Source organism: Microcebus murinus, chromosome 17 (assembly GCF_040939455.1).
Source record: "Microcebus murinus isolate Inina chromosome 17, M.murinus_Inina_mat1.0, whole genome shotgun sequence".
Classification (NCBI taxonomy): Eukaryota; Metazoa; Chordata; class Mammalia; order Primates; family Cheirogaleidae; genus Microcebus; species Microcebus murinus.
Window position 1 is genome coordinate 33,693,978 of NC_134120.1, and position 22,841 is coordinate 33,716,818.

Here is a 22,841-nt window from a genome sequence, read left to right on the forward strand (position 1 = left end):
TTCACACCTACATTCTCTAAAACTGGACAGTAAAAAGAGCACCAAAGTTTTGGTGTTGCCTAGACCTTTGTGTGCAAGATGGCTGTGCCACTAACCAGGTACGACTTGTGGCAAATTACCCGCACTGTCTCAAGTTCACCAAATGAAGATAACAGTATTGCACTTGCAGATTTGTGATGAGAATAACTTGTGTAAAGCATCTAGAGCCGGGTTTTCTCTGTGGCTGGTCCTCAATAAATATGACTGCCCTTCCCCTACCTATGCTCTCAGGTGTGGTAGGCTAGGATGCCCATAAATTCTTCCGTCACCCAAAACTGGTGGGTTGGGCCACTGCGCTGCCCAGGTGGGCCAGGCTCAGCCACACCCAGCAGGCTCTCTGATGTGGCAACCATGGAGTCACACAGTGCCAAGTCCCCAAATATGCAAGCTCTCTAGGCTTATGGGTGCTCAGTCACATCCTACAACTCAGTCCTGCCATGTGGAAGAGTAGAGAAGTAATATAAAGACCCAGATAGCTAACTAGCCCACATGGCTTTAACATCACCTATGGAAAACCTAGCTATTGTAAAATTAATTGCCCTCATGTCTAAAGCTTGCCAAAGCTGTGTTCATCTAGCAAGATGAGCTTGGTGGAGGCAAGGCCATGTTGGCCACTGTCATCCCAGTTCACAGCACCATATTAGCACCTGAGACTCATGGCCTATTCACCAGGAGTGCATCCACTTTTATCTGCCCTACCCTGTTTTCTCCAGCTCAAGCTTTTGGATAAGATCAATTTAGTGGAAACTCTTATATCTATATACCAAATACATCTTATAACAAACTCTCAGATGTGCAAGGACAATTTAATAATCATTTGACTATTTTATTCCCCTAGAATTTACTAGTCAAACAGTTTAGGGGGGATTGAGGCAAGAGTTGATAAGAATTCACCCTAAAGCTCTATCTTTACAAAATCTCAATGGAAGTTCTATTTCCCAGGAATATTCCCCTTCTCCACTCTAACTGTAAAAACTAAAAAGGAAATCATGTATTTGATTCATCACATGTGTCATCTTGACTTTAAAACTTTAAATGGCAAGCTGTGGGAAAAGTTCAAGAATAATCACACACCTAACCAAGGATAGCATTTTTAAAGTATTTCTAGCCAATTTTTTTTTTCATTTCTATATATAAAAATTCTAGACCATTTGAACTTATTCTGACCCAAAGTGTTGATTCTGCTTCTTATTAAGCACACATTTGGAATGATAAGATTAGGGGCTAAAGTACAGTTCAGATATTTCTAATTCCTTGTCTAACCTCAGAGATCCAAGGATCAAATAACATTCTGCTCACAGTTTCCTTTCAAAGGGACTGTGCATCAAGTGAAATCCACTCTAATTGCCCTTTGTCAAGGAAGGTAGAGACAATCAGAAAAGTTTCAATGAAAAGAAAAATCTGCAAAATTTATCAAGGCAACACCATAAAACAGAATTCAGTTGGAGCTTTCTAAAGTTCAGATACTTGATAAAACATGTATCTAATTAAAAAAAGAAAAGGACATGGGGGGAGTGAATGGGCCACAGAATTCCAGGAGATCCAAAGCAGAGCCTTGGACTTAGCAGTCAGAGACAATGTAACATGAAATTTGGGGGTGTTGTTCACTCATTGGTTTTGTTTTTGTAATAACAATCCTAGAGTCACCAGTGCCAGAGGGTGACAGGAAGAGAGGCTTGCACATACAGGGCTATGGTGGCTTTTCCAAATTCTTCAGATTCTAGGGAACACTACAGCTTAGAGTCAAGAACACTAGGAACTAGAAAACACTCAGAACAGCTCTTAACACAGGCTTATTCAGAATCTTGGTCAGATCTAATTAAACACAAGCAACAGTGAGTGTCCTCCACAGGAACACAAAGGGAGGGAAAGCCTGTCCTGAAAGATCTCTCATCTCTCCCAAGTGACGGAGTGATTCATTTGTTGGACCTCTCATCAAATACTTTCTCTAACTCTTTTAATTAAAGTAGAACACTGTTTTTAAACTAAAACCTCAGGCAAGGAGCAAGCAGGATCCAGAATCCAGCCCCGATGGCGGCTTGCACACCCCCATTTAACCGCAAAAGCAGTTAGGAACAGTTTAAGGTGGCACCTATGAAAACTTCTACCAGTCTTTGAGGCCACTGAATGATCTGAATATTCTTTTTAACTTTTAAGAACATTTTTCAAAAAAAAAAAAAAAGAGAGAGAACATTTTTCTTCTTATTTTATTGTGATAAGAGCACTTAATGTGAGATCTGTCCTCTTATTAGATTTTAAGTGTAACAATGTTGTTAACTATAGGGACGTGGTAAGCAGACCTCTAGAACTTATTCATCTTGCATTACTAAATGTTATGCTCGTTGATTAGTAATGTTCCATTTCCCCCCATTCTTTTCCTCCGGCAAATACCATTCTGCTCTCTGCTTCTGTGAGTTTGACTGTTTTAGATACCTCATACAAGTGGAATTATGCAGTATTTGCCCTTCTGTGACTGGTCTACTTCACTTAGCATAATGTCCTCCAGGGCCATCCATGTTGTAGCAAATGTCAAGATTTCCTTCTTTTTAAAACCTGAATACTATTCTATTGCATGCGAATACCGTATTTTCTTTATCCATTCATCCACTGATGGACATCGAGGTTGTTTCCACATCTTAGCTATTGCGAATAATGCCGCAATGAACATGGGATTGAAATCCTGATTTCAATTATTTTGGATATTCAGAAGTGAGATTGCTGGATCATATGGTAGTTCCAGTTTTGATTTCTGAACAGTCTTTTTCACTTTTCATTGTGGAAATTCTCATACACAAAATTTGGAGAAGACTATATAGACTGTAATGTGCTCTTCACCCACAATATTTCAACAATTGCCAACTCATGACCAATCTTACGTCATTTCCATGCTGCTCCCTGCCCTAAACCCCACAACCAGATTTTTTAAAGGTAAATTCCAGATACTATTTCGTCTATAAATATTTCAACATATATCCCTAAAAGGATTTCTATAAAATATAACTACCATACCGTTGCCCCACTTAAAATAATTTTTTAATATCATCAAATATCCAATCATCTGAACATTCTTGATGGAGGTCAAGAACTATTAATGTTTCTTTGAGTTTATATGATTATACTACTGCTAACATCCATAGCCAATAACCCTCTTTACATAACAGATGCCTTCCTTCTCATATTGCTATCTCACACCTTCTTGTAAATTCATACCTACAACACAATTTGATTTACCTTTTAGGCGAACCAGGCATCAGTTCTAGTGACATTTCAATAGGGAACTGTGTTGATGACAGGTTGTGGCCAACCTAACAGCGTTAGGCCCCCAGATAGTCATGCCTCCTTGTTTCCTCCCCTTTGTGGCATTCCCTCCCACATGGAACACAGGCTTGTGACTTGCTCTGGCCAATGGGACATCAACAAACATGATGCGAACAGAGGCGTGAAAAGTGTTTATTTGTTGGGATTTGCCTTTCTGCAATGCTGTTACTACGTGATGAAGTGTAGGCTAGTCTGATGAAGACACAAGGGCCAGCCTATGGCAAGCACCAAATGCCAGACCTGGTGAATGAGGCCATTTTAAGGCCATCCAGCTCCACTCAAGCCACCAGATAACTGCAACCAATGAAAACCTCCCACCTGAAGCAGGCCCAAATTCCTGACCCCCAGAATCATGAGCAGTGATTGCTGCTTTCAGCCACTAAGTTTTGGGGTGTTTGTTATACACCAGAGATAACAGATACATATTCGTTATCACCTATGACAAGGAAGAATGTTCAGAGACTAGATCCATTACTCCTAAAAGGAACAGTTATTCTTCACCCTCAAAGTCTTCAGTCTCAGGATGCCTTTCCCTTTGCGGGGATCATACTTACAGAACCAAAAGTTAGAACACACAGTCTGACAAAAGATTTTTTGTCAATTTATGTATTTGAAATATCACATGAAGCTATAAAAGTTCAAATGAATTTAATTAAACATGGATCAACTCACCTTTCTGAAATGGACTTTAATTACATGAAATTGGGCCTGTCCCCAGAAAGTCCGAGACATATGGCTACCAGATGTCCCCACTATTTGGAAGAATTCTAGAAGGCTAACCAAATTCTCTGCAACTCCTTGAGAACATTAAAAATCTTCTGTGAAAAAAATATTGGTTCTATTTGTAGGCTTTCTTGCTACCCTTGCATATACTGAAGTTGGTTGTCTTTTGGCAGTAAAGATTTTTTAAATTTTTAACATTTTTAAAATTCACTATCTTCCAGAAAGGAACAAAAACCTTGACTGGGATTGCTATCAAAAACATTTAATTGTCACCTTGAGTTATTACCCAGGGCATCTGCCCCTTAAGGAATTATAGCTGCTTTCTGATTAAATGACACCTTTGTTCAACCCAGCTCCTGGTAAACACTATTATTAAATTTGCGATATTTGAAGGAGACCTTCACTCAAGTATTTACTTAACTTCTATTCTGGGTTGCTGGGCACTGGGGCTAGAAAGAGGGATAGACATAAGACCTAGAGTAGCTTCGAGAAAAACAAACGGGTAAGCACGTCCTGAGGACTGTTAAGTCAGAGGTATATGCACAGGCAAAGTCCTCTCCTGTCAGTTCCAAAAAATGTGCAAGAGGACAAGTAGCAGGAGCCCCTTTCATCTCGCCAAGGAGGCTTCATAGAGGAGGTGACATTTGAGGTGACTCCTAAGGAGGAGTAGGGGTTGCCACCTTACAAATAGGAAGGAAGAACACGCCAGGCAAAGAAAAGAGAATGGATACAAGAAAGCTCCGCCAAAGAGCCTGCCTTTCATGGTCTAGAAACAGGAGAAGGTGAATGTGGCTACAACTTCAGAGGCATCTTGGGAAAGGCAAGACAAGGCCACAGAGACTCAAAGGACAGAGACGTGGGTAGGGCCCCCTTGTACCAACTCAAGAGACTTGGTGTTCATGCTGCTTGTCATTTGTTTCCTTAAACAGAGGAACAGCACAGTCAGATGTGACTTTTGGGAGGATCAACTTGTGTTCAGTTGGAGGGAGTTAGGAAGGGAGAGAGGCCAGAGAAGGTCCCCATGGGACGTGGCCCCGCAGGATGCCAATGTCCCCAGGCTCCGCACACGCTGTTCTCCCAGCCCTGCCCCTCTAGTCACGCAACCTCCACACCTGCCAAGCCAGATCTCCCCAGTGTTCTCCCTCCTTCACGGCCTTTCTTTAGGCCATCGCCTCAGACAGGCCTCCCTCGGCCCCACCTCGGTTTCCCGCCCCCACCTCATCCTCTCTCTTTTCCTCATAGACACGCTAGAAATCTGGGACTCTCCACACACCCACGTCCTTGGTCGCTGTCGGCACGCTGTTGGCACGTGCGCTCCCCAGGGCGGTGGTCTTGTCTGTCTCGTTCACAGCTGTGTCACTACAGCCTTGAAGGGTGCCTGGCACACAGTAGGTGCTCAATAAAGTTTTGTTGAATGAACAAATTAACAGACGAGCAAATGAATGAGAAGATACTGTGATTATAGTCCAGGCAAGAATAGATGAGGGCTGAAGCCAGGGGGAATGACCGTGGGAATGGAGGGGTAAAAATGCAGTTTTCAGCAAACTCCTAAATGCGGGAACACAGCAAAGAGAAAGGAATGCAGGATAACCCCAGGTTTGTAACTTGAGAAACTGCCGTTTATAGAGGCAGAGACATGAAGAGACTCCAGGACTTTCGTTTTTGTCGTGGGAGGAAAAGAAAGGGTTTATTTTGAGCTGGTTGCATTTCATGTGTGGCGTTCAGGTGGCTACGTCAGATGTAGTCAGAGCTCCTGGCACATTCTAAGTCCCCCTGCACTGTCACATTTAGCTGCTGGGGGAATCGGCACCTACTTGCCTCAGACTACTGAATGGAGGTTCTTTAGGAGAAGGGACAGATCTTTTAATCTCTGTATTTACAGCCCAGCAGACCATGTGACATGCAGTGGGCCCCGAATGAATGAATGAACAAATGAACGAAATACACAATCACAAGCAGGCAGGCAGAAAGGTAGGCAGAGGCAGGTATCTATGGCCCTCAGAAGAAACCTCGGGGTCAAGGTATCATCCATCAGCCCCCAACTGCTAACCTCGGGGTGAATCATAGGCCACACAGACTAAGAAAGGAGGTCTGATAAGGACACCCCAAAATGGAAAGGGAGGACACTGAGGAGGAGAATCAGGGAGGTAGCCTGGATACATCCACACACACAGCCACCAAGAGCAACGTGCAAGAGTGGTCAGGGATTCTTTTGTGGTGCTGGCGTAACAGTGAGGTCCAGACTGATAAAGATGGTTCACAACAAAGGAAGAAGAAGGGGAGCAGGGGAAGCTGCTGCTACAGACCAATCTTACTTATGAATACTGGTGCATAAACTATAAATAAATTAGTATTAATCAGAATTCCAACAGCACATTTTTAAAAAGAACAGTTCATGACCAAGTAGGTAATATAACAAGAATGCAAGGATGGTTATAAGATGAAAAGAAATTAATTAAATATCCAACTCAAGAATCTGGAAAAATAAAGGAAACTGAAAGTAAAAGGAAATTATAAAGATAATAGCAAAACATATCGAGTTACTAAACAAATTCACACATAAATGAAAATTATTGCTTGAAAAATAATTCAAGAAAATAGACAAAGCACTAGTTAATGTAGAGAACAAAAAGGGAGGACTCACACGCACACAAAGAAATAACAATGGTAAAATAACCACTGACAGAGAAGAAATTTAAAAATTCATAGGAGACTATTTATACATCTCTTTGCTAATGAATTTAAAAATTCAGATGAAATGGATAATTTCCTATGAAAATGTAATTTAGCAAAATTGATCCCTGTAAAGATAGGAAGTTTAAATGAACCATTGTCCCAAAGGAAAACACACAGTTACTGAAGATCTCCAGTTCACTCTCCTCGCCACACATACACATAACATCACAGGCCCACATAAGTTCCCAAGGGAATTCCAATAAACCATCAAAGACCACAATGTGAAATGCCACTTAAACATGTCCAGGGCATAGAGAAAGAAGAGTAACTTCTAAATATCTTCATGAAGTACGAATAAAACTGACACCTAAACATCTTAGCTATTGTACGTACAGAAAGTACAGAAACTCTTATGGCACCATTGTTTGTCAAAGCAACAGAACTGTAAACCAGCCAACATCCAGTAAGAGCAGAGCAGATAACTAAATGGTGATATATTCATCATCTGTGAAAATGAACTAGCTCTCCACATTATCAACATAGATCTCAAAAACATTAATCAAAAGGATATACTGTACAAGGATCCAAATGATATGATTCCATTGATAAAAAGCTTGAAAATGGACAAAATGTATTGTTTAGGGATCGACTGGGAAGGAGGAAGAAGAGCACCTGGCTTGCGGTCCTTTCCCTCCTTTTGCAGGAAAGAAGTTTCTGGGGAAAGGAGGAAGGCAGGTGACAGATGAGCTGTCTAAGCGACTGTAAGTATGCTAATGACTAGACCACCTAATAAAGAGACTAAGGATATTTTCTGAGACACCTTATTTCTGGAATGCCCTTAGCAGGATGTTCCTGGCTCCAAATTACTTAAATAAACCCAGAATTTATGGATTTATGAGCCATGAGTGCCTGGGCCAAGAAGTAGAGCTGTTTCGTAACTGAACACTCCTCGCTGGGCAAGGCAACCCCTGAGCCTCATTCAGAGACCTTGTTTATTGTTCTGGGGCAGAAAGCACATGTCTAAAGCATGAAGAAAGTCAGAAGAGATGTCACATGTCACAAGACATGTTCTAGACATGTCCCTCTGCTTCATCTAAGCTTCTATAGCCGGTACTCTTGAAATTATTAGTACAAGCAGATACTAGGCAAGATCTCTGATTGGTCAGTTCTGATTGGATAATCTGATCCTTTGTGTTAGAGCTCACAGAGTAAGCGATTTTCAGATAAAAATTATTTTAAAAAGAGAATACTGGGGGTAAGAGTGGTGGGATGACATCAAATGGGCTGCCTAGGTCACTTCCAAGCAGTAATGTTGTAGTTCTGAAAGCTAGTACATGCTGTTTCATTCTTCTTTAGATGGCACAAATATGCCTCATTTGTGAATGGTATATACTTGATGCTAAAATATTAAACAAATGTAATTTGATAAGATGGTAAATAAAGAACAACTTTTGAAAAAAAAAAGTTTGCTATGAAGGGAAAGAGGGGGCGGGGGGAGGTACTTGCCAGGCAAGTAGGCTGGAGAGAAAGTGTGTCCTCCAACAGGCACATCAGTGGTTTCTAGCTTCCTGGAGTAGGTATCGAGGCTGCTCTTCAGTACTCTCCCCCAGTTGGTTCACTACTGGGAAATCCATCTGCACGATGCCGCCTTACAGATATACACTGACCCCTTAGAATCCAAAGCTGTGGTCATCTAAGCCCCTGGTTGAACAGAGGCTCAAAGATGCAAGTTCTGATCAGGATGGAGAAGGGTTTGGGGGAAGGGAGATAATCTGAGCTGGCAAGAGTCCATCTGCTGCCTTCGTGCAAGCCAGCTGTCCTTAGCTTTCTTCTTTCTCCATCTTCAGTATTCGTATTGGATTCTCACTTTATCCTATCCTTTAGGAGCCATGGGAACATAGTCCTGCACCACCCATTGTCCCTCCTGCAGCCCCAAGTCATTAACAAATGAAAAACCAAGGAAATGATGTGCTTGGCTGGAGGAGACAATGCCATGACATGCAGCCCAGAGCAGAGCCAGCGTCACGAGTGAATGACCTGTACAGCTGCAGGAGCTCAGGAGAGATGCACAATGTGCACATCTGCCATTTCTTGTCGCTCATGAGCACAGAATTCAAGTAGAACCGTGACAGGCGGGAGTTCAGAGAGGCAAAGTGAGTACAAGGTGCATTACACTCATGACTGAGAAAGCAGAGCACTGACAGCCCTGGGAGGGGGTCACACTCTCCCTCGATCCAGAGCTGAATGCAAAGAGATGGCAACCCACGGGACCCCATCATGTTCTTTCTTACTCCTGTGACTTCTCCATGTTAGCCAACCACTTATCCTGAAATGATGGCATCAACCAAAAGAAAAGATGGGGCAGCCTCTAGGTTTTCTTCCAGTCCTTCCTTACTCATCAGTAAGCTGAAGGTAGAGTGTTGGTAGAATGTACACATATTAAAGAAATGAAATAAAAACAGTGGAGTTGCTTTTGTGCACTGTTTCCACCGTTCTGGTAGATATGCATGTAGGAGCTACAGAATATGAATTAGGTATTTTTGCTGATTCTCCACACAAGTTAAAGGTTCTTATATTTGCATTTTAAACTAACATTGCATAATATAAAGATGAACAGTAAAATTCATGCTAATAATTTTAAATTTTTTCTTTCCTTATGAGATTGCATAGCAAATGGAAAACACCATAATGAGGTGAGAGAGACCACAGAACAAAGTAAAAAGGTGTTTTAGTGTCTTTAACAGCACTTTTTCCTGTTCTTTCCAAAAATGGCCCCACGTTCCATTTCACTCTGGTTCCCACAAATTATGTATCTGACCCTGCTGAAGTTCCACCCCCATCAGGTATGAAAATGTGATCGCTATCTCTTTATGTATTTCTCTCTCCCCCTCTCCCCTTGAGCAGAGGTGGTGCTGACAGATGCATGTTCTTTAAAAGCGCTACCAGATTCCCCCTACATCAAGAGTTGTGACACTGCAGTATGCATCAGAGTCGCCTGCAACGCTTGTTCTAACACAGGCTGCTGGCCCTCAGAGTTTCTGATTTGGCAGGTCCGGCTGGAGCCTGAGAACTTGCATTTCTAAAAGCTGCTGATGCTCCCATACCATACTCAGAACCCCTGGTCTAGTTATCTCAGCCTTGGACATTTGCCAGCGCTGTACGATACCTCACAAAAGGCATGTTCTGTTACCTCGTAAATGTTCAGTTGCTCCACCAAGTCCAGGTCAGTCCCTTTCTTGCTCAAGTGCCTCTGGGACACGGCAGCGATGCCCAGCTCCTCCAGGCAGTCCACGACATCGTAGAAGGTGTCTTGGTCTGGCAATCCTGATAATGTCTGGAAGAAAAGAAAAACTGGATACAGACACGTCTTAGGGACTGTCTCAAGGCATTTTGTAGCTGGTAGCCGTCATTATAACAATATGGGACAAAGCAAGATAGGTGACAAATTCATTTGAGAAAAAAAACCTCTTTGGTGTGGTCGGGAGAATGAATCCCAAGATCGGCCCCTCTGTTGTGCACACGCTGTGTAACCTCCTTCCGAGTGTGGGCCGGCACTCCCGTCATCATCACCTCACGTTGTGTCACAAAGGTGAAGGGATTTTGCAAATGTAATTAAGGTCCCAGATCAGTTGACTTTTTACTTAATCAAAGGGGTGATTGTCCAGCGTGATAAGCAGATGAAGCTTTCCAAAGAGGGCTTAGCTCTTCTTTGCTGAGCTCAGAGACTGGAAAGAGACTAGTGGCCTCGAAGCAGCAGCAAGCCACCATGAGTTCTTCAGGGACAAGGAAATGAATTCTGCCAATGACCACATGAGCTAAGAAGACAACCCCAAGCCTCAGACGGGCCACAGCCCTGCATGACACCTTGACTGCAGCCTTGTGACACCCTGAGCAGAGGACCCAGTTAAGCTGTGTGTGGACTGTCACCCCACGGAAATTGTGAGATGACAAATGTCTGTTGTTTTAAGCTGCTCTATTTGTGGTAACCCATTACAAGGCATTAGAAGACTAATATAGTTCATGATTAGACACTTCTGTTAAAATCCACAAACCGACAGCTGAGGTTATAACAGTGTAATGATTCCCTTCTACTTAAATTCATTAGGGCCTCTCCTTAGTCTATGAAATTTAGGAAAGCACAAGAAATTTCAAAGTAGCAACCAAGAGATAAAAAGATACTGGAATAAAGAAAGCCCACTTCTGTTTGAATTCTGCCTCTCTTAAAAGGAGGAGGGTTTCTCAGACCAGCCTCCTGCTCAGAACCTGAAGGAACCTTGCAGAGATTCACTGCAGGCCCTTATCTTACGAAGGAGGGAGGGGAGGGACCTGCCCCAGGTCATAGGAGGTTCCTGGAGACTCTGGGATAAAACCCTGGGCTTGGAGCTGCCATTCCACTCTCCTACACACATTATTCTGGCCTGCAATTTCAGACACTGGCCCCTAATTCCCTACTTATTTTACTACCTTTGTATCTCTAAGAACACTTGCAGACATCTGAAAATATTTTAAACATAGCAACTTGCCTCAGAAGAAATAAGACCAACGCTTTCATAAAGATCATTTTTGCAGCACCAGTTACCCTAACACTTCTATTTTGGCACTATCAATATTGGAAAGAATATCTCTATTCCTAACCCCAATAATGGCTTTTTTCTTTTTATGTTGAGCAAAAAGGACACAACGCACTACTACTGAGATCAGAAACTAGCGAAAAACAATCAGGATGTGATGGCTTAATTACTCAACAGTCCCATTGAGGACACAGAACAGGAGGCTGGGAATCGGAAGCTGTCACCAATAGGTGCTCACTTAGGCAGTCACGTGTGACAGGTGCCAGGGCACGCAGTCAAGGCCACACTACCAGACGGTCGACCGGGCTGCTCCTGCTTGCAACGTGACTGAAAAACTGTGAACACATTCGATGGCTCTAATCATCAGAATAATTTCATACTTTGGTTTTAGGGAAAACTGGAGAACTTGTTAAAAGACAAGGAGAGGAAAACAGCAAAAAAACAGGCCTAGGCAGGGCAAACAATCGGAGATGCCCTAACTTCCTGCAGACTCCACAAAGCAGTTTGAGAAAAAAAGGCAACTGACATGTAGCGTCAGAATTGAAACTTCTACACAGCAGCAGGGGCCAGCATGTGACACAGAGAGGCCTCTGGTCATCTCCTCACCTCTGTTACCCTCCCTTCTTCCCCTTTCTCCCTGCTGGGAGTCAACTGACGTCCTTTCACCTAGAAGTTTCCAGGGGTTAAATTGCTAAACCTAATCCCTGTTGCCTTAGCAAACTTAACCATAAGGATGGAGGGAATCAGTATTAAACAATTAAAGCTATAGAACTAAACAGACTCGGGAGCTTTTATTGAATGACAGGCCCAGAGCTGAGGGTACGAAGAGGCCATTTGTCATTTCCACCTGTGAAAATCTGGGCTTGAGCCAAGCGGCATGCCCCCACCTTTCATGCAGACTGCAGGGAGGATGGTGGCGCCTCCCGACACAAACATGGCTTCTTTTTCCACCTGTGCAGGAGGGTGCTACACATCCCAGAAATGCACATGCATCTGTTTTTGGCTGATCCTCTGATATGCTTAGCAAACTTCACCACGCTCCCACCTACCCCTGGGCCTCTCCTCCCAGTGCCTCCCCATGGCCCCTGCTGTAAGCTGCCTACTATTGGCAAAGGCGGCAGCCACGCCAGAAAAGCGTGCAAGGCAAGTGTTTCTCGACGCCTTTACCCTCAGATGCTGCCAAGGCCAAGCCCGGCTGCTGACACCTGGCATCCTCCATGCCCGTTTTCTCCTGGACTTTGTCTTACCTGTGACAAGTAAATCTCTACAGGCATGTCTCAGAGGTGAATCTCTCTGTCCTCAAGGACAACCCCGCCCCCCACCCTGGCCCTCAGGTTTTCAATGATTCCATCAAATCCTTCTTGTACGATAAAACTATTATGGCAAAGCCTGTTCACAGCAGTGTTATCTGTGGAAGCCAACAGCTAGAAATACCCAAATCTCCTTCAACAGGCAAGTAGATAAATTATGACACATCTACACAAATGGATGCTACACAGTAGAAAGGAGCAAACTGCTAATATATGCAACAATGCAGATGAATCTCTAAGGCATTCTACTGAGAAAAGCCAACCTCAGATGGTTACATACCGTAGGATTCCATCTGACATTCTTTTTTTTATTTTATTTTATTTTTTATTTTTTTTTTTTTTTGAGACAGAGTCTCGCTTTGTTGTCCAGGCTAGAGTGAGTGCCGTGGCGTCAGCCTAGCTCACAGCAACCTCACACTCCTGGGCTTGAGCGATCCTTCTGCCTCAGCCTCCCGAGTAGCTGGGACTACAGGCATGCACCACCATGCCCGGCTAATTTTTTATATACATATCAGTTGGCCAATTAATTTCTTTCTATTTATAGTAAGAGACGGGGTCTCGCTCTTGCTCAGGCTGGTTTTGAACTCCTGACCTTGAGCAATCCGCCCGCCTCGGCCTCCCAGAGAGCTAGGATTACAGGCGTGAGCCACCGCGCCCGGCCTATTTTTTTATTTTTTATTTATTTTTTTAAACAATAGTAATTTTATTTTTTCACAGTTCTTGAGTCTGCAAGTGTAAGATCAAGGGTCCAACAGTATCACGTTCCACTGTGATCTCTCTACTTGGCTTGCAGATTCTTGACAAGACAAAATTACAATGATAGAATAAATCAGTAATTGCTAAGGGTTATACATAAGAAGTTAGGATGCCACTATAGAAGGATCACATGGTGGAGATTTTGGGGGAGATGGAACTACTTTACATCCTACTTATGGAGGTGATCCCTCTCTACAGATGTGTTAAAACTCATACAGCTATATACCAAAAGAAAAAAGTCCATATATTATATGATAATTGCTACTGTTTGAATGTGCCCCCCAAAGTTCATGTGTTGAAAACTTAATCCACAATGCAACAGTGATGAAAGGTGGGACTTTTAAGAGGGCTCTGTCCTCATGAAGAGATCAATGTCATTATTGCACGAGAGGGCTAGTTAGAGTGGGAGTGAGTTCCTAATAAATGGATGAGTTTCTCTCTTGCTTTCTGCCAAGGTACGACACAGCAAGAAGTCCCTTACCAGACGCCAGCACCTTGATACTGGACTTCCCAGCCTCCAGAACTGTGAGAAATGAATTTATGAATTACAAAGTTTGTGGTATTCTGTTATAGCTGCATGAAATGGACTAAGATACTAAATAAAAAATAAAAGGCAAATACTTTGCCTGAATCCCATCCACATTAATTATCTCTCAGCTCTGGTAAAGCAGCTCCTCTCCCCAGGGTTCCCTGGGGTCCAGCCATCCCTTAATTGCACTAAGCCAACCGCACAGTAACTGCTCTTGAGCCCTGAGAAGAAGGGGGTTCTCACTGAGGGGATATCAGTGACAGGGTATTATATAGCCTGCAGGGTGAGAAATGGTTAATTTCTGCACTCCCTCAGATCTTCTGAAGACATGGGGTGAAGATGGGGATGGGGGGGATGGGTAATGACCCGAATCTCAGAAGCCACTCTGTTAATATCCCTGTTTTGCAAATAGAGCTGACTTTACTCTCAGAAGTATAGGCAGGCTAGGATTTAGTACCCCCATGTTTGGTCTGTTATGGAAATGTCAATTTTTTGAATTCCTTGTTATTAGGAATTTATTTTATTGAAATCAATAGCTAGAAACCACCCAACTTGCAATATACTTTAGCAGATTTCAGAGTGAGAATTTTTGTCCAGACCCATATTAATGTTTCAATTTGTTATTTTGTTTGGCATCTCCGAGGATTTTACTCACTAGGGCAGTTGACACTACAATTCAACAAAACAAAACAAACCCAGTATGAGTGCCAGCACTCTGTTGACCATTTTAAGGAAAGGATTACATTTGGAGGAATGTCCTCGAGGACCTTCCTGGATGTCTCCTGGGCCAGAACTAACAAAGGATAAGACAGAACTGCCAAAGAGCAGAGAAAGGGAGGAATTCCTGAACTTTAAATGCCAGCCAATGCCAAGCAGAGGGTGATGCACTCTGGGTCTTTGCCAGTGACTGGGAACAGAGTGCCCGTGGCCTGCGGGTGCTGCTATGATCATAAGAGCAGGCACAGCTTCCACCAGTAAAATGGATAACACTACAATGGATGACACCGTACAAGAGTTACAATTTTCTACTGAATTCAGTGTTTTCTAAAACAATGTGACTAAAGAGGACAGAGAATAGATGAATTTAATTTTTAAAAACCAGTGTATAAAATTGCTTCCAATCAAATGGTAAAACGAGCACCAAAACAAATTTAAAATTAAAAAAATTCTTAGCATTGCCCATTTCCCATCAGGGCTGTAGGAGAGTTTCTTGTGCACTCATCAACAAATGATACTTTATTAAAAAACAATCATTGCCAGTGTGACCTGGGGAAAATGCCTTGGTTTACTATACATTTCTTCTATTCGCAGTTGGTTTTAATGTTTTCATTTTTCTAATGGGTTCATAATATATTTACAATAGTATTTTCTACCCTATTTTTTTTTTTTTGCAAACAATGTCCCAGTTTGTAATTTTTGTTTAGTTATAATTTGGGATTTTCATTTTATAAATAAGATCTTTTACAATTGTACACAGTAAATATATAAATACTTTGCTTTTGAAATTTTTTCACTGGTTTTATTATTAAAATAACCTTAACCAACTGGGGGCCAATTAGTCTTCATCTCTGTGTTTTTCCCCACAGTTCTGTATATGTTAAACTCTTTAATGTATCACAGATTAATCATGGTATATGGTCAAAATATGCTTTTGTTTATTTCCAGTTAGCAACAGCTCCCCAATTATGGATGAAGCTAACCCATCCCCATTGACGTCGACTGTACAGCAAGCTGTTCTGCACGTTGAGGTCAGTTTCACAGCTTCTCTGTGCCAATCATCTGTCTGCTGAGCAAAGAGCCAGACGACATCGTTTTAATCCTTAGAATCTGCACATGTTACTATCTAGTAGTAAGTTGCACCTTATAAAGATACTGCTTTCTACAAATGTATCCCCTGTTCATTAGGGGAAACATTTCTCCAGTTGCATTTTATTAAGAAAGGACTCTGGATCTTTCTGAAGCCCTAACCATCACCACAGATGGTCCTGTGGGCTCATGCCCAACAGCCTGGGGAGGACATGGAAGGTGCATGGGGTGGCTGACGTGTGGCTGTGTTCTAAAGGCGTGGCGATCCGAATGGAGAAACTCCAGTCCTGGACTGGGCCTGTCGCAGATCAGCATGGGACCCATTGTATCAGAGCAGCACCTTTGGGACGGGCACTGAGGACTACCTGGTGAGGTGGTGACCAAGGAGGGAGGTGATGGGACAAACGGGAGCACTAAAGTGTGATCAGCATCACATAAGGAGGATGGGGCCCGGCCCCAGGGCTCCTTCTCTCAGCCCAGCAGTCAGAACTCATCCGTAGTAGGACGAGAACACCTCATTTCTTCCTGACTTGTGGACTATTTCCTTAGCATGAAACTTGGTCGTTTATAGTCTTAAAGAAAAAAGTTTTTAAGGGGACAAGTGGATAGAAAAAGTAGTCATAAAATTCTGTCATCTTTCTGGTTTTACTAGAAAAGATCAAAGCAGGAACACGCACAAACACACGCAGGTTCTCACACGTATGCACCCCTGCATGCACACCTACCCCACGCGTGACATAAAGGATTTTCCCCTGTGAACAAATGCTGTGGCTGTCGTTCCAGCCACCATCATGGGGGCCTGTGGTATAGCTCTCATTCAGAGGGAAATTTTTAGATTTTCACATTGCATTTCTTATGGCTGCTGTAACAAAGTACCACAAACTAGGTGACTTACAATTATTTTCTCAGTTAGAGAGGCTGTTATCAGTCTGATATTTAAGTATGCACAGGGCCATGGGCCATACACTCTTGGAAGACTCTATAGGAAGATCCCTCTCGGTCTCATCCTAGGCTGGCTGCCAACAATCCTTGCCATTCCTTGGCTTGTGGACACATTATGCTAATGTCCACCTATCTTCACGTGGCTTTCCTTGCGTGCTTGTCTTCACACTGTCTTCCTTCTGCATCTCTTTGCTTCTTCTTATGAGGACACCGGTCATACTGGATTCAAGTCCACCCTAATGACCTCATCCTAACTGGATTACATCTGGGTTACACCTATTTCCAAATAAGGTCACAGTCACAGATGCCAGGGGTTAGGCCTCAACGTATCTTTCGGGGCGACAACATCCAGTGCCTAACACACATCCACCAACCTTGTTCACTAAAGTCATCGCATAAACCAGCAGCTCCGTGTCAACTCCATCCTTTTCCTCCAGGATTTCCATGACATTTGACCAGGGCGTGACACCTATGAGTAAAGCAAAAGTCATTAGAAACAGCAATCCCAAACCATGCCTTATCCAACTCACATCATTGTTTATCCAAGGCCTTATCACGGGACAATGGCAGCGTCTTTCAGTCACCAAGCTTCACAGCATGATGTTATCCTTAGGGTGGACTTGAACATGCTTCTAATTAAGAATATTTCATAGTAGGAAATGCTGTACCACATCATCCTCGCCCTTTTAACAAGAGTACTGTACACTCTTCAACATTAGAATGTCTATCCACTTACTGGAAAAATTCCCTTTATATTAAATACGTAATTTTAAAAACATCCATTCATGTGCAACTTCTTAGGCCAAACATTTTTGACCCAGAGTGGAAAAACCCTCGAAAAAGTATGCTCTGAACATCCATCAGCACACAAGGAAAGGGTAAGATACTAACATCACTCTAGTAGTGACTCCACGAGAAAATAGTGACATGCCTGCTTTGCAAACATCTCAAGAATAGAAGTTCATCACCTGTATTCCGTCAGGGCACAAATGCTGTTTAAGCATCAGCTAGGTACATGGTCTAGTAGACAGGTACCCTTAACAGGTTTATAATCTCATGGAGCAATTAGGCATAAGCCCAAGAACAGACAACAGAAGAGAGCAAATGGCTGAGAAGTGCCAAAAGCATGTAGGTAGGCCTGTCACTCAGCGAGTGAGGTCTTTTGTAGGGGGGTGACCGCAGAGGGCTTAGTGCAAGAGGCGGCTAATGCGTAGAGTCTTTAGTGAAGGCTCAGGGGTGGTTATCCTCCAGCAGCAGGGAGGAAAATACTTCATGTTCACGTTCAGGACCACTAAAGCCAAGGGCAAGACCACAAAATGGGACACAATACCCCGACATGGTTTCCTATGCCTGAGATGAGTATCTGCAGCGAAGTAAGCATTGCCTTACTCTTGGCTTGGTGGTTTGGAACATAAAGCTCTTTCCTGCTTTCACTATAAAGATCTCAAGGAAAGTTGCTTATTTTTGCTCGGTGAATTTGGAAATAACCTAAATATAGTAGTTTCTCAACGCTGGTCCTTGGATGGGTTATAGCAAAGCTGATCCTGGTCTCGAGAACAAAAGTCCCCCAAAGGCAGCAACAGTCTGTCTTGTTTCCCTGCTCTCAACGCAGTGCCTGGCATGTAGCACGTGCTCTGCCGAATGGAGAATGTAGATCTCTGAGGAGGCATGAAGTGGGTTAAGCTGGAGCAGTTTTAAAAGAACCAAGGAGCAGATGCATCCAGTAAGGAAAGGAGAGAAGACAGGAGGATTAGCCACAGAATAGGCACCTACTACAAGACACGACAGACACAGACGTAGCTCGATGTAGAGATCTGTTGGCTGTCTCAACAAGTGAATGGAAAACCTTTTCCTTTGGCTAAGTTGCCCAGCAAGTCAGAACTGGGTGATCTTCTACAACCCTTTCTAACTCTGAGCACAAAGCCATTCTCTTCTGCCTATTGACTGTTGAATTATCTCCCTGCTCATGTTTATCAAACTACTTTGAAGTCCATACCACAGTGTAACTGTTCTTCCATTATCAGCAAAGTAACCAGTTCAGCCCTCAAAACAGTAGATCAAAGCGGTCGGTGGGCCTTGGGTCTCACTGTGCAGGTGCAGGTTAAGAAGACTAGGTGTCTCTGCTGATGTTTATAACAGGGGCAGCTTCCGTCATCCATACTTGGCACTAAACCTCGGCACAAAACATGTGTTCTAGTGACTTACCCCAGGTGTGGTTACAGAGAAAGATGGTGCAGGGGAGGAAGCATTGAAGCTAAGAATTTCCAGTGGTGCCAGCGGGCCCAGAACTGCTTCCTGGTTGTGCCCACTTTGGAGCCAAAGATGCCAAACAGGGCCCGGGGAACACAGGCCAAGCGGCAAACGCAGGCAGCCGGGAGAGAGGGAAGTAGCCAGACGACATTCTCTCTCCCTCTCGCACAGACGCACATGTGTGCACCATCTAATCCCTGATAAGAAGAACACTCACTGGCTTAATTTAATTGAAAAATGTATTCTTCAGCTGAGATATCAGAGTCCCTCATTACCATTTAAGGATTTTAAGTCTGGAAATGTGCATAAACTACTGGGATGAATGTTCACTCTCCTTTGATTGTTTTGGGCCAGAAAATGGGAAATATGTAGAAGAATAAAGGTGACAAGGAAGGAACATTTGGTTCAACACAAATAGCCTTGGCAGGCCTCAAGCTAGGCCTGTATTAGCACGAGCACTTGCAACTTTCCGGTCTGAATTCAGCGGTCCAGCCCTCTCCCCCACATCATCACCGCCAGCTAGACAGAGAGAGAGAGAGACAGAGACAGAGACAGAGAGAGACAGAGAGAGAGACAGAGAGAGAGAGAGACAGACAGACAGACAGAGAGAGAGAGAGAGACAGAGAGAGAGAGACACAGAGAGAGAGAGAGACAGAGAGAGAGAGAGACAGAGACAGAAAGAGAGAGAGAGAGGGAGAGGGAGAGAGAGGGAGAGGGAGAGAGAGAGACAGAGAGAGAGACAGAGAGAGACAGAGAGAGAGAGAGACAGAGAGAGACAGAGAGAGAGAGACAGAGAGAGAGACAGAGACAGAGAGAGACAGAGAGAGAGAGACAGAGAGAGAGAGAGACAGAGAGAGAGAGAGAGAGACAGAGAGAGAGAGACAGAGAGAGAGAGACAGAGAGAGAGAGACAGAGAGAGAGAGACAGAGAGAGAGAGAGAGAGAAATCATAAGCCACAGGATCCTAGCCCTTCACATAAGAGAAAGAAACTGGGCCCCAAAGCAATGGAATGAAGGGAGGCTCCGGCGACCCATCTGTAAACGGGGTGACAGTGCCGACCTTACAGGATTACCGTGAGATGTCACTGAGATCAAACACTGTCTTTTTTCCCTGGCATCGTGGGAATGCATCCGAGGATGACACTTTACCTGCTCATCATCATCTGCCTCTGCAATTCCACCAACTCCCCGACCCCAAACACTGGAGTACAGGCTGAGAGAGCCTGTTTTTCCCTGATGTTTGCAAGCACATAGTTGACACCCAAATACTTGCCAAATAAATGATTTATATATAAACTATGCTTAGTGTCGTGTCTGCTATATGATACGCACTCAAATATCTATAGCTGTAATAATAATGGTGGCAGTAGGTGGAGGCATCCCCACTTACCCACCGGTGGGCCTTCTGCACAGACCTGTCTTTCCAGCAAATCACAACGCCTCTCTCTCAAGCCAGATAAACACACACACAATAAACTGCTCAATACTTCCCCCCCCAGGTGTCTGTGTTAACCCTAAAGGAAAATAAGCCATTTAGCACAGTGCCTCATACAAGACTTGGTCTAACAGTCAAACAGAAGCTCCTCGCAGCATGCTCCATGTCTTTCCATGTGATGGATAAACATTCAACATGGATATTTCTGCTATAAATAACAGTTGCAGTAGAGCTTGGGTTCTGTCAACTTCCAACCTCCAACTCGCTTTCTGCGATCTTCACAGATAGTCTTGAGCAGAAGTCAAAGATGGGATTGCTTGAAAGTAAGGCTGAATTTTTTTTCCCTGTTAATCACATGTAATGCACATGCTTAAGAATTATGTCACATCTCATCACCTTACATTCAAATGAAAAATGGAACTTCTTCAAAAGCCTCGCTGAACCAAATTAGTGGGACTCAAGATTTATGATAAATTTCAACATGAGTTACCCACTCTAGTCCCTTGCCCCACCCTCTGCAGGACAGACAGACCTTGACAATCAGAGAGGTCCTCCCACCCAACAGCACCACGGGCTGTCAAATACTTCCCTGTTGACCACCACAGGGAAGATGTCAAGAAAGGGAGTCTCTGATATGACAAAATGACAATGCAGGGCTCTCTCAAGGGCTCCCATGGGCGCTACTGCCTTTCTGTCTTCCCTGTCACCCAGAAAAGAAAATGACTTGAAGATGTAAGCGAAAAAGAAAAAGACCCAGCAGCCTGAGCAGACAAGTGGAGTACCATGCCCTGCCTCAGAGACTAACTCAAACTTTTTCATTCCAGCCCCAAAGCAAAAGTGCAATTGCCTGGGTCAAATGGGGCATTTTAAATTTTCATTCATAAATATTAATTACTCCCCAAGCTCAACTTTGACCCCCTCGGTTTTTATCCCTGCTCTCTAACTGGTCCACTCTTGGCCACAGTGCAAACTGCCCACACCACAGAATGAACCCTTCTGGTCAACCCATGTGCAGCACTGCATGATGTTTATAAAGCAACCAGAGGAATCTGTTCCGGGACAGCTTTAGGTATAGTAGTGATTTTTGAGGACTGGGAGTTTATTTGTTGGTTTTATTGCTGATTCCTTAAATCTGACAGTTTTTGTTATCCAAAAAAATCTATTAAAACAGACAACTGTCTTATAATTTCACATGCCCATTCCCTCCCACTGAGGAATGAGTATAAAGCCACTCTGGGAGTAAAATTTATGTTTTATCAACTTGAGCACAAATGGACATTCTCGCTTCATCCTAAGTCACCTCTGGCACTCTCTCTCATCCAGTTGAGAGGTGACTGGAGAGCAGCCTCTAAACCCATTAGGTAGAAACGCACCTGCCAGTCACGCTGCTCTCTGCAGAATACCATGACATTTATATGTTTCATTCCATCACAGGATCCAGGAACAATTTTACTAGCAGTAAAATAGGATGATGCTATATGTATGAATTATAAGATCACAGCCAAGGCCACACATGTCCATGAAGAAACATACTATTAAATCGCAGGTGATACGCCATTTCTGAGTTTTTCCATTAGTGCTATTCCTCCCCCCCACCCACCCACCCAGCTGCTAGTGCTCAGTAGCAGACAGATAACAGCAGTGGCCAAAGGTTTAAGAAATTTTACAGACAAAAACCATAAAGCTGAGAAAACAATTCATTAGCTTGTTCTTTACATCTTATTTTTAGTAACTGGGAAAAGATGACCAGCATTCTGTCTTGGTGGAGAGATCCAGCACAGCAGAGAGTCTCTGGCTGGGGCTGTGGAGGGAGCCTTGGATGTGGGGTACTCTGCCATCCCCCCCAAAAATGCCTCTTATGAAACGTGAAGTCCAAGGAAGGAAACTGAGCTTCCAGCTCAACAAATCCAAGAGTGAGCCCAGGTCATGAGCAGGTTGCCCCTCTAACCCGGCCCCCAGGGCAAGGGTCCTTGGGTTACCTGAAATTTAAGACAGGAAGACAAAGCGTCCATTAGTTGTCCTAAAGTAACCCCCCCGAGTTGTGGGATGAAGTAGGAATCCTCCCAAATGAATGAAAGGAGCTGTCTTACTATCTTCCACAACACACATCATTGGCTTTAAACCTAATTAGCTGGCCTTGAAAATAGCTAAATCTGGTTTCTGAGCCTTTGGCAGTCCTTTTAGTGAGGATTTGCAGTTGGCCCCATGATCCGCTCTTGGCCATAAGTGTCTTCAATATCTGCACCAGACGGCGGCAGCTGCGGCAGACAGAAACCTGCCCGTGTCCGGGTCCACCTTCCAGACAGACTCGCAGCCTGACCCTGCCCTGGGTTCGTCTCCCTCACACGCCCCCACAGAAAGGCCTGGAGTTGTCTCTTGGCCTGCGACAGACCATGCCTGGAGCTGGCATCTGCCTGTGGTTCAGGGGACAGGTATGGGAGCCCCAGTGTATGGTCCTGGATCCTTTCACTAACTTATATTTAAACT

The 22,841-nt window shown here is 43.7% G+C and overlaps 1 protein-coding gene across 6 annotated transcripts in view; it reads right to left on the bottom strand.

Annotated features, from left to right (window-relative positions):
* Positions 1 to 22,841, bottom strand: part of FHOD3 (formin homology 2 domain containing 3) — a 428,752-nt gene that overhangs the window by 139,900 nt on the left and 266,011 nt on the right. For all 6 annotated transcript variants that reach the window (XM_075993495.1, XM_075993494.1, XM_075993491.1 and 3 more), the window contains exons 8-9: positions 17,045 to 17,139; positions 9,947 to 10,090 (exon numbers count right to left, since the gene is read on the bottom strand). In XM_075993495.1, coding sequence (XP_075849610.1) covers positions 9,947 to 10,090; positions 17,045 to 17,139 — 239 coding nt within the window. The remainder of the gene's footprint in view (positions 1 to 9,946; positions 10,091 to 17,044; positions 17,140 to 22,841) is intronic.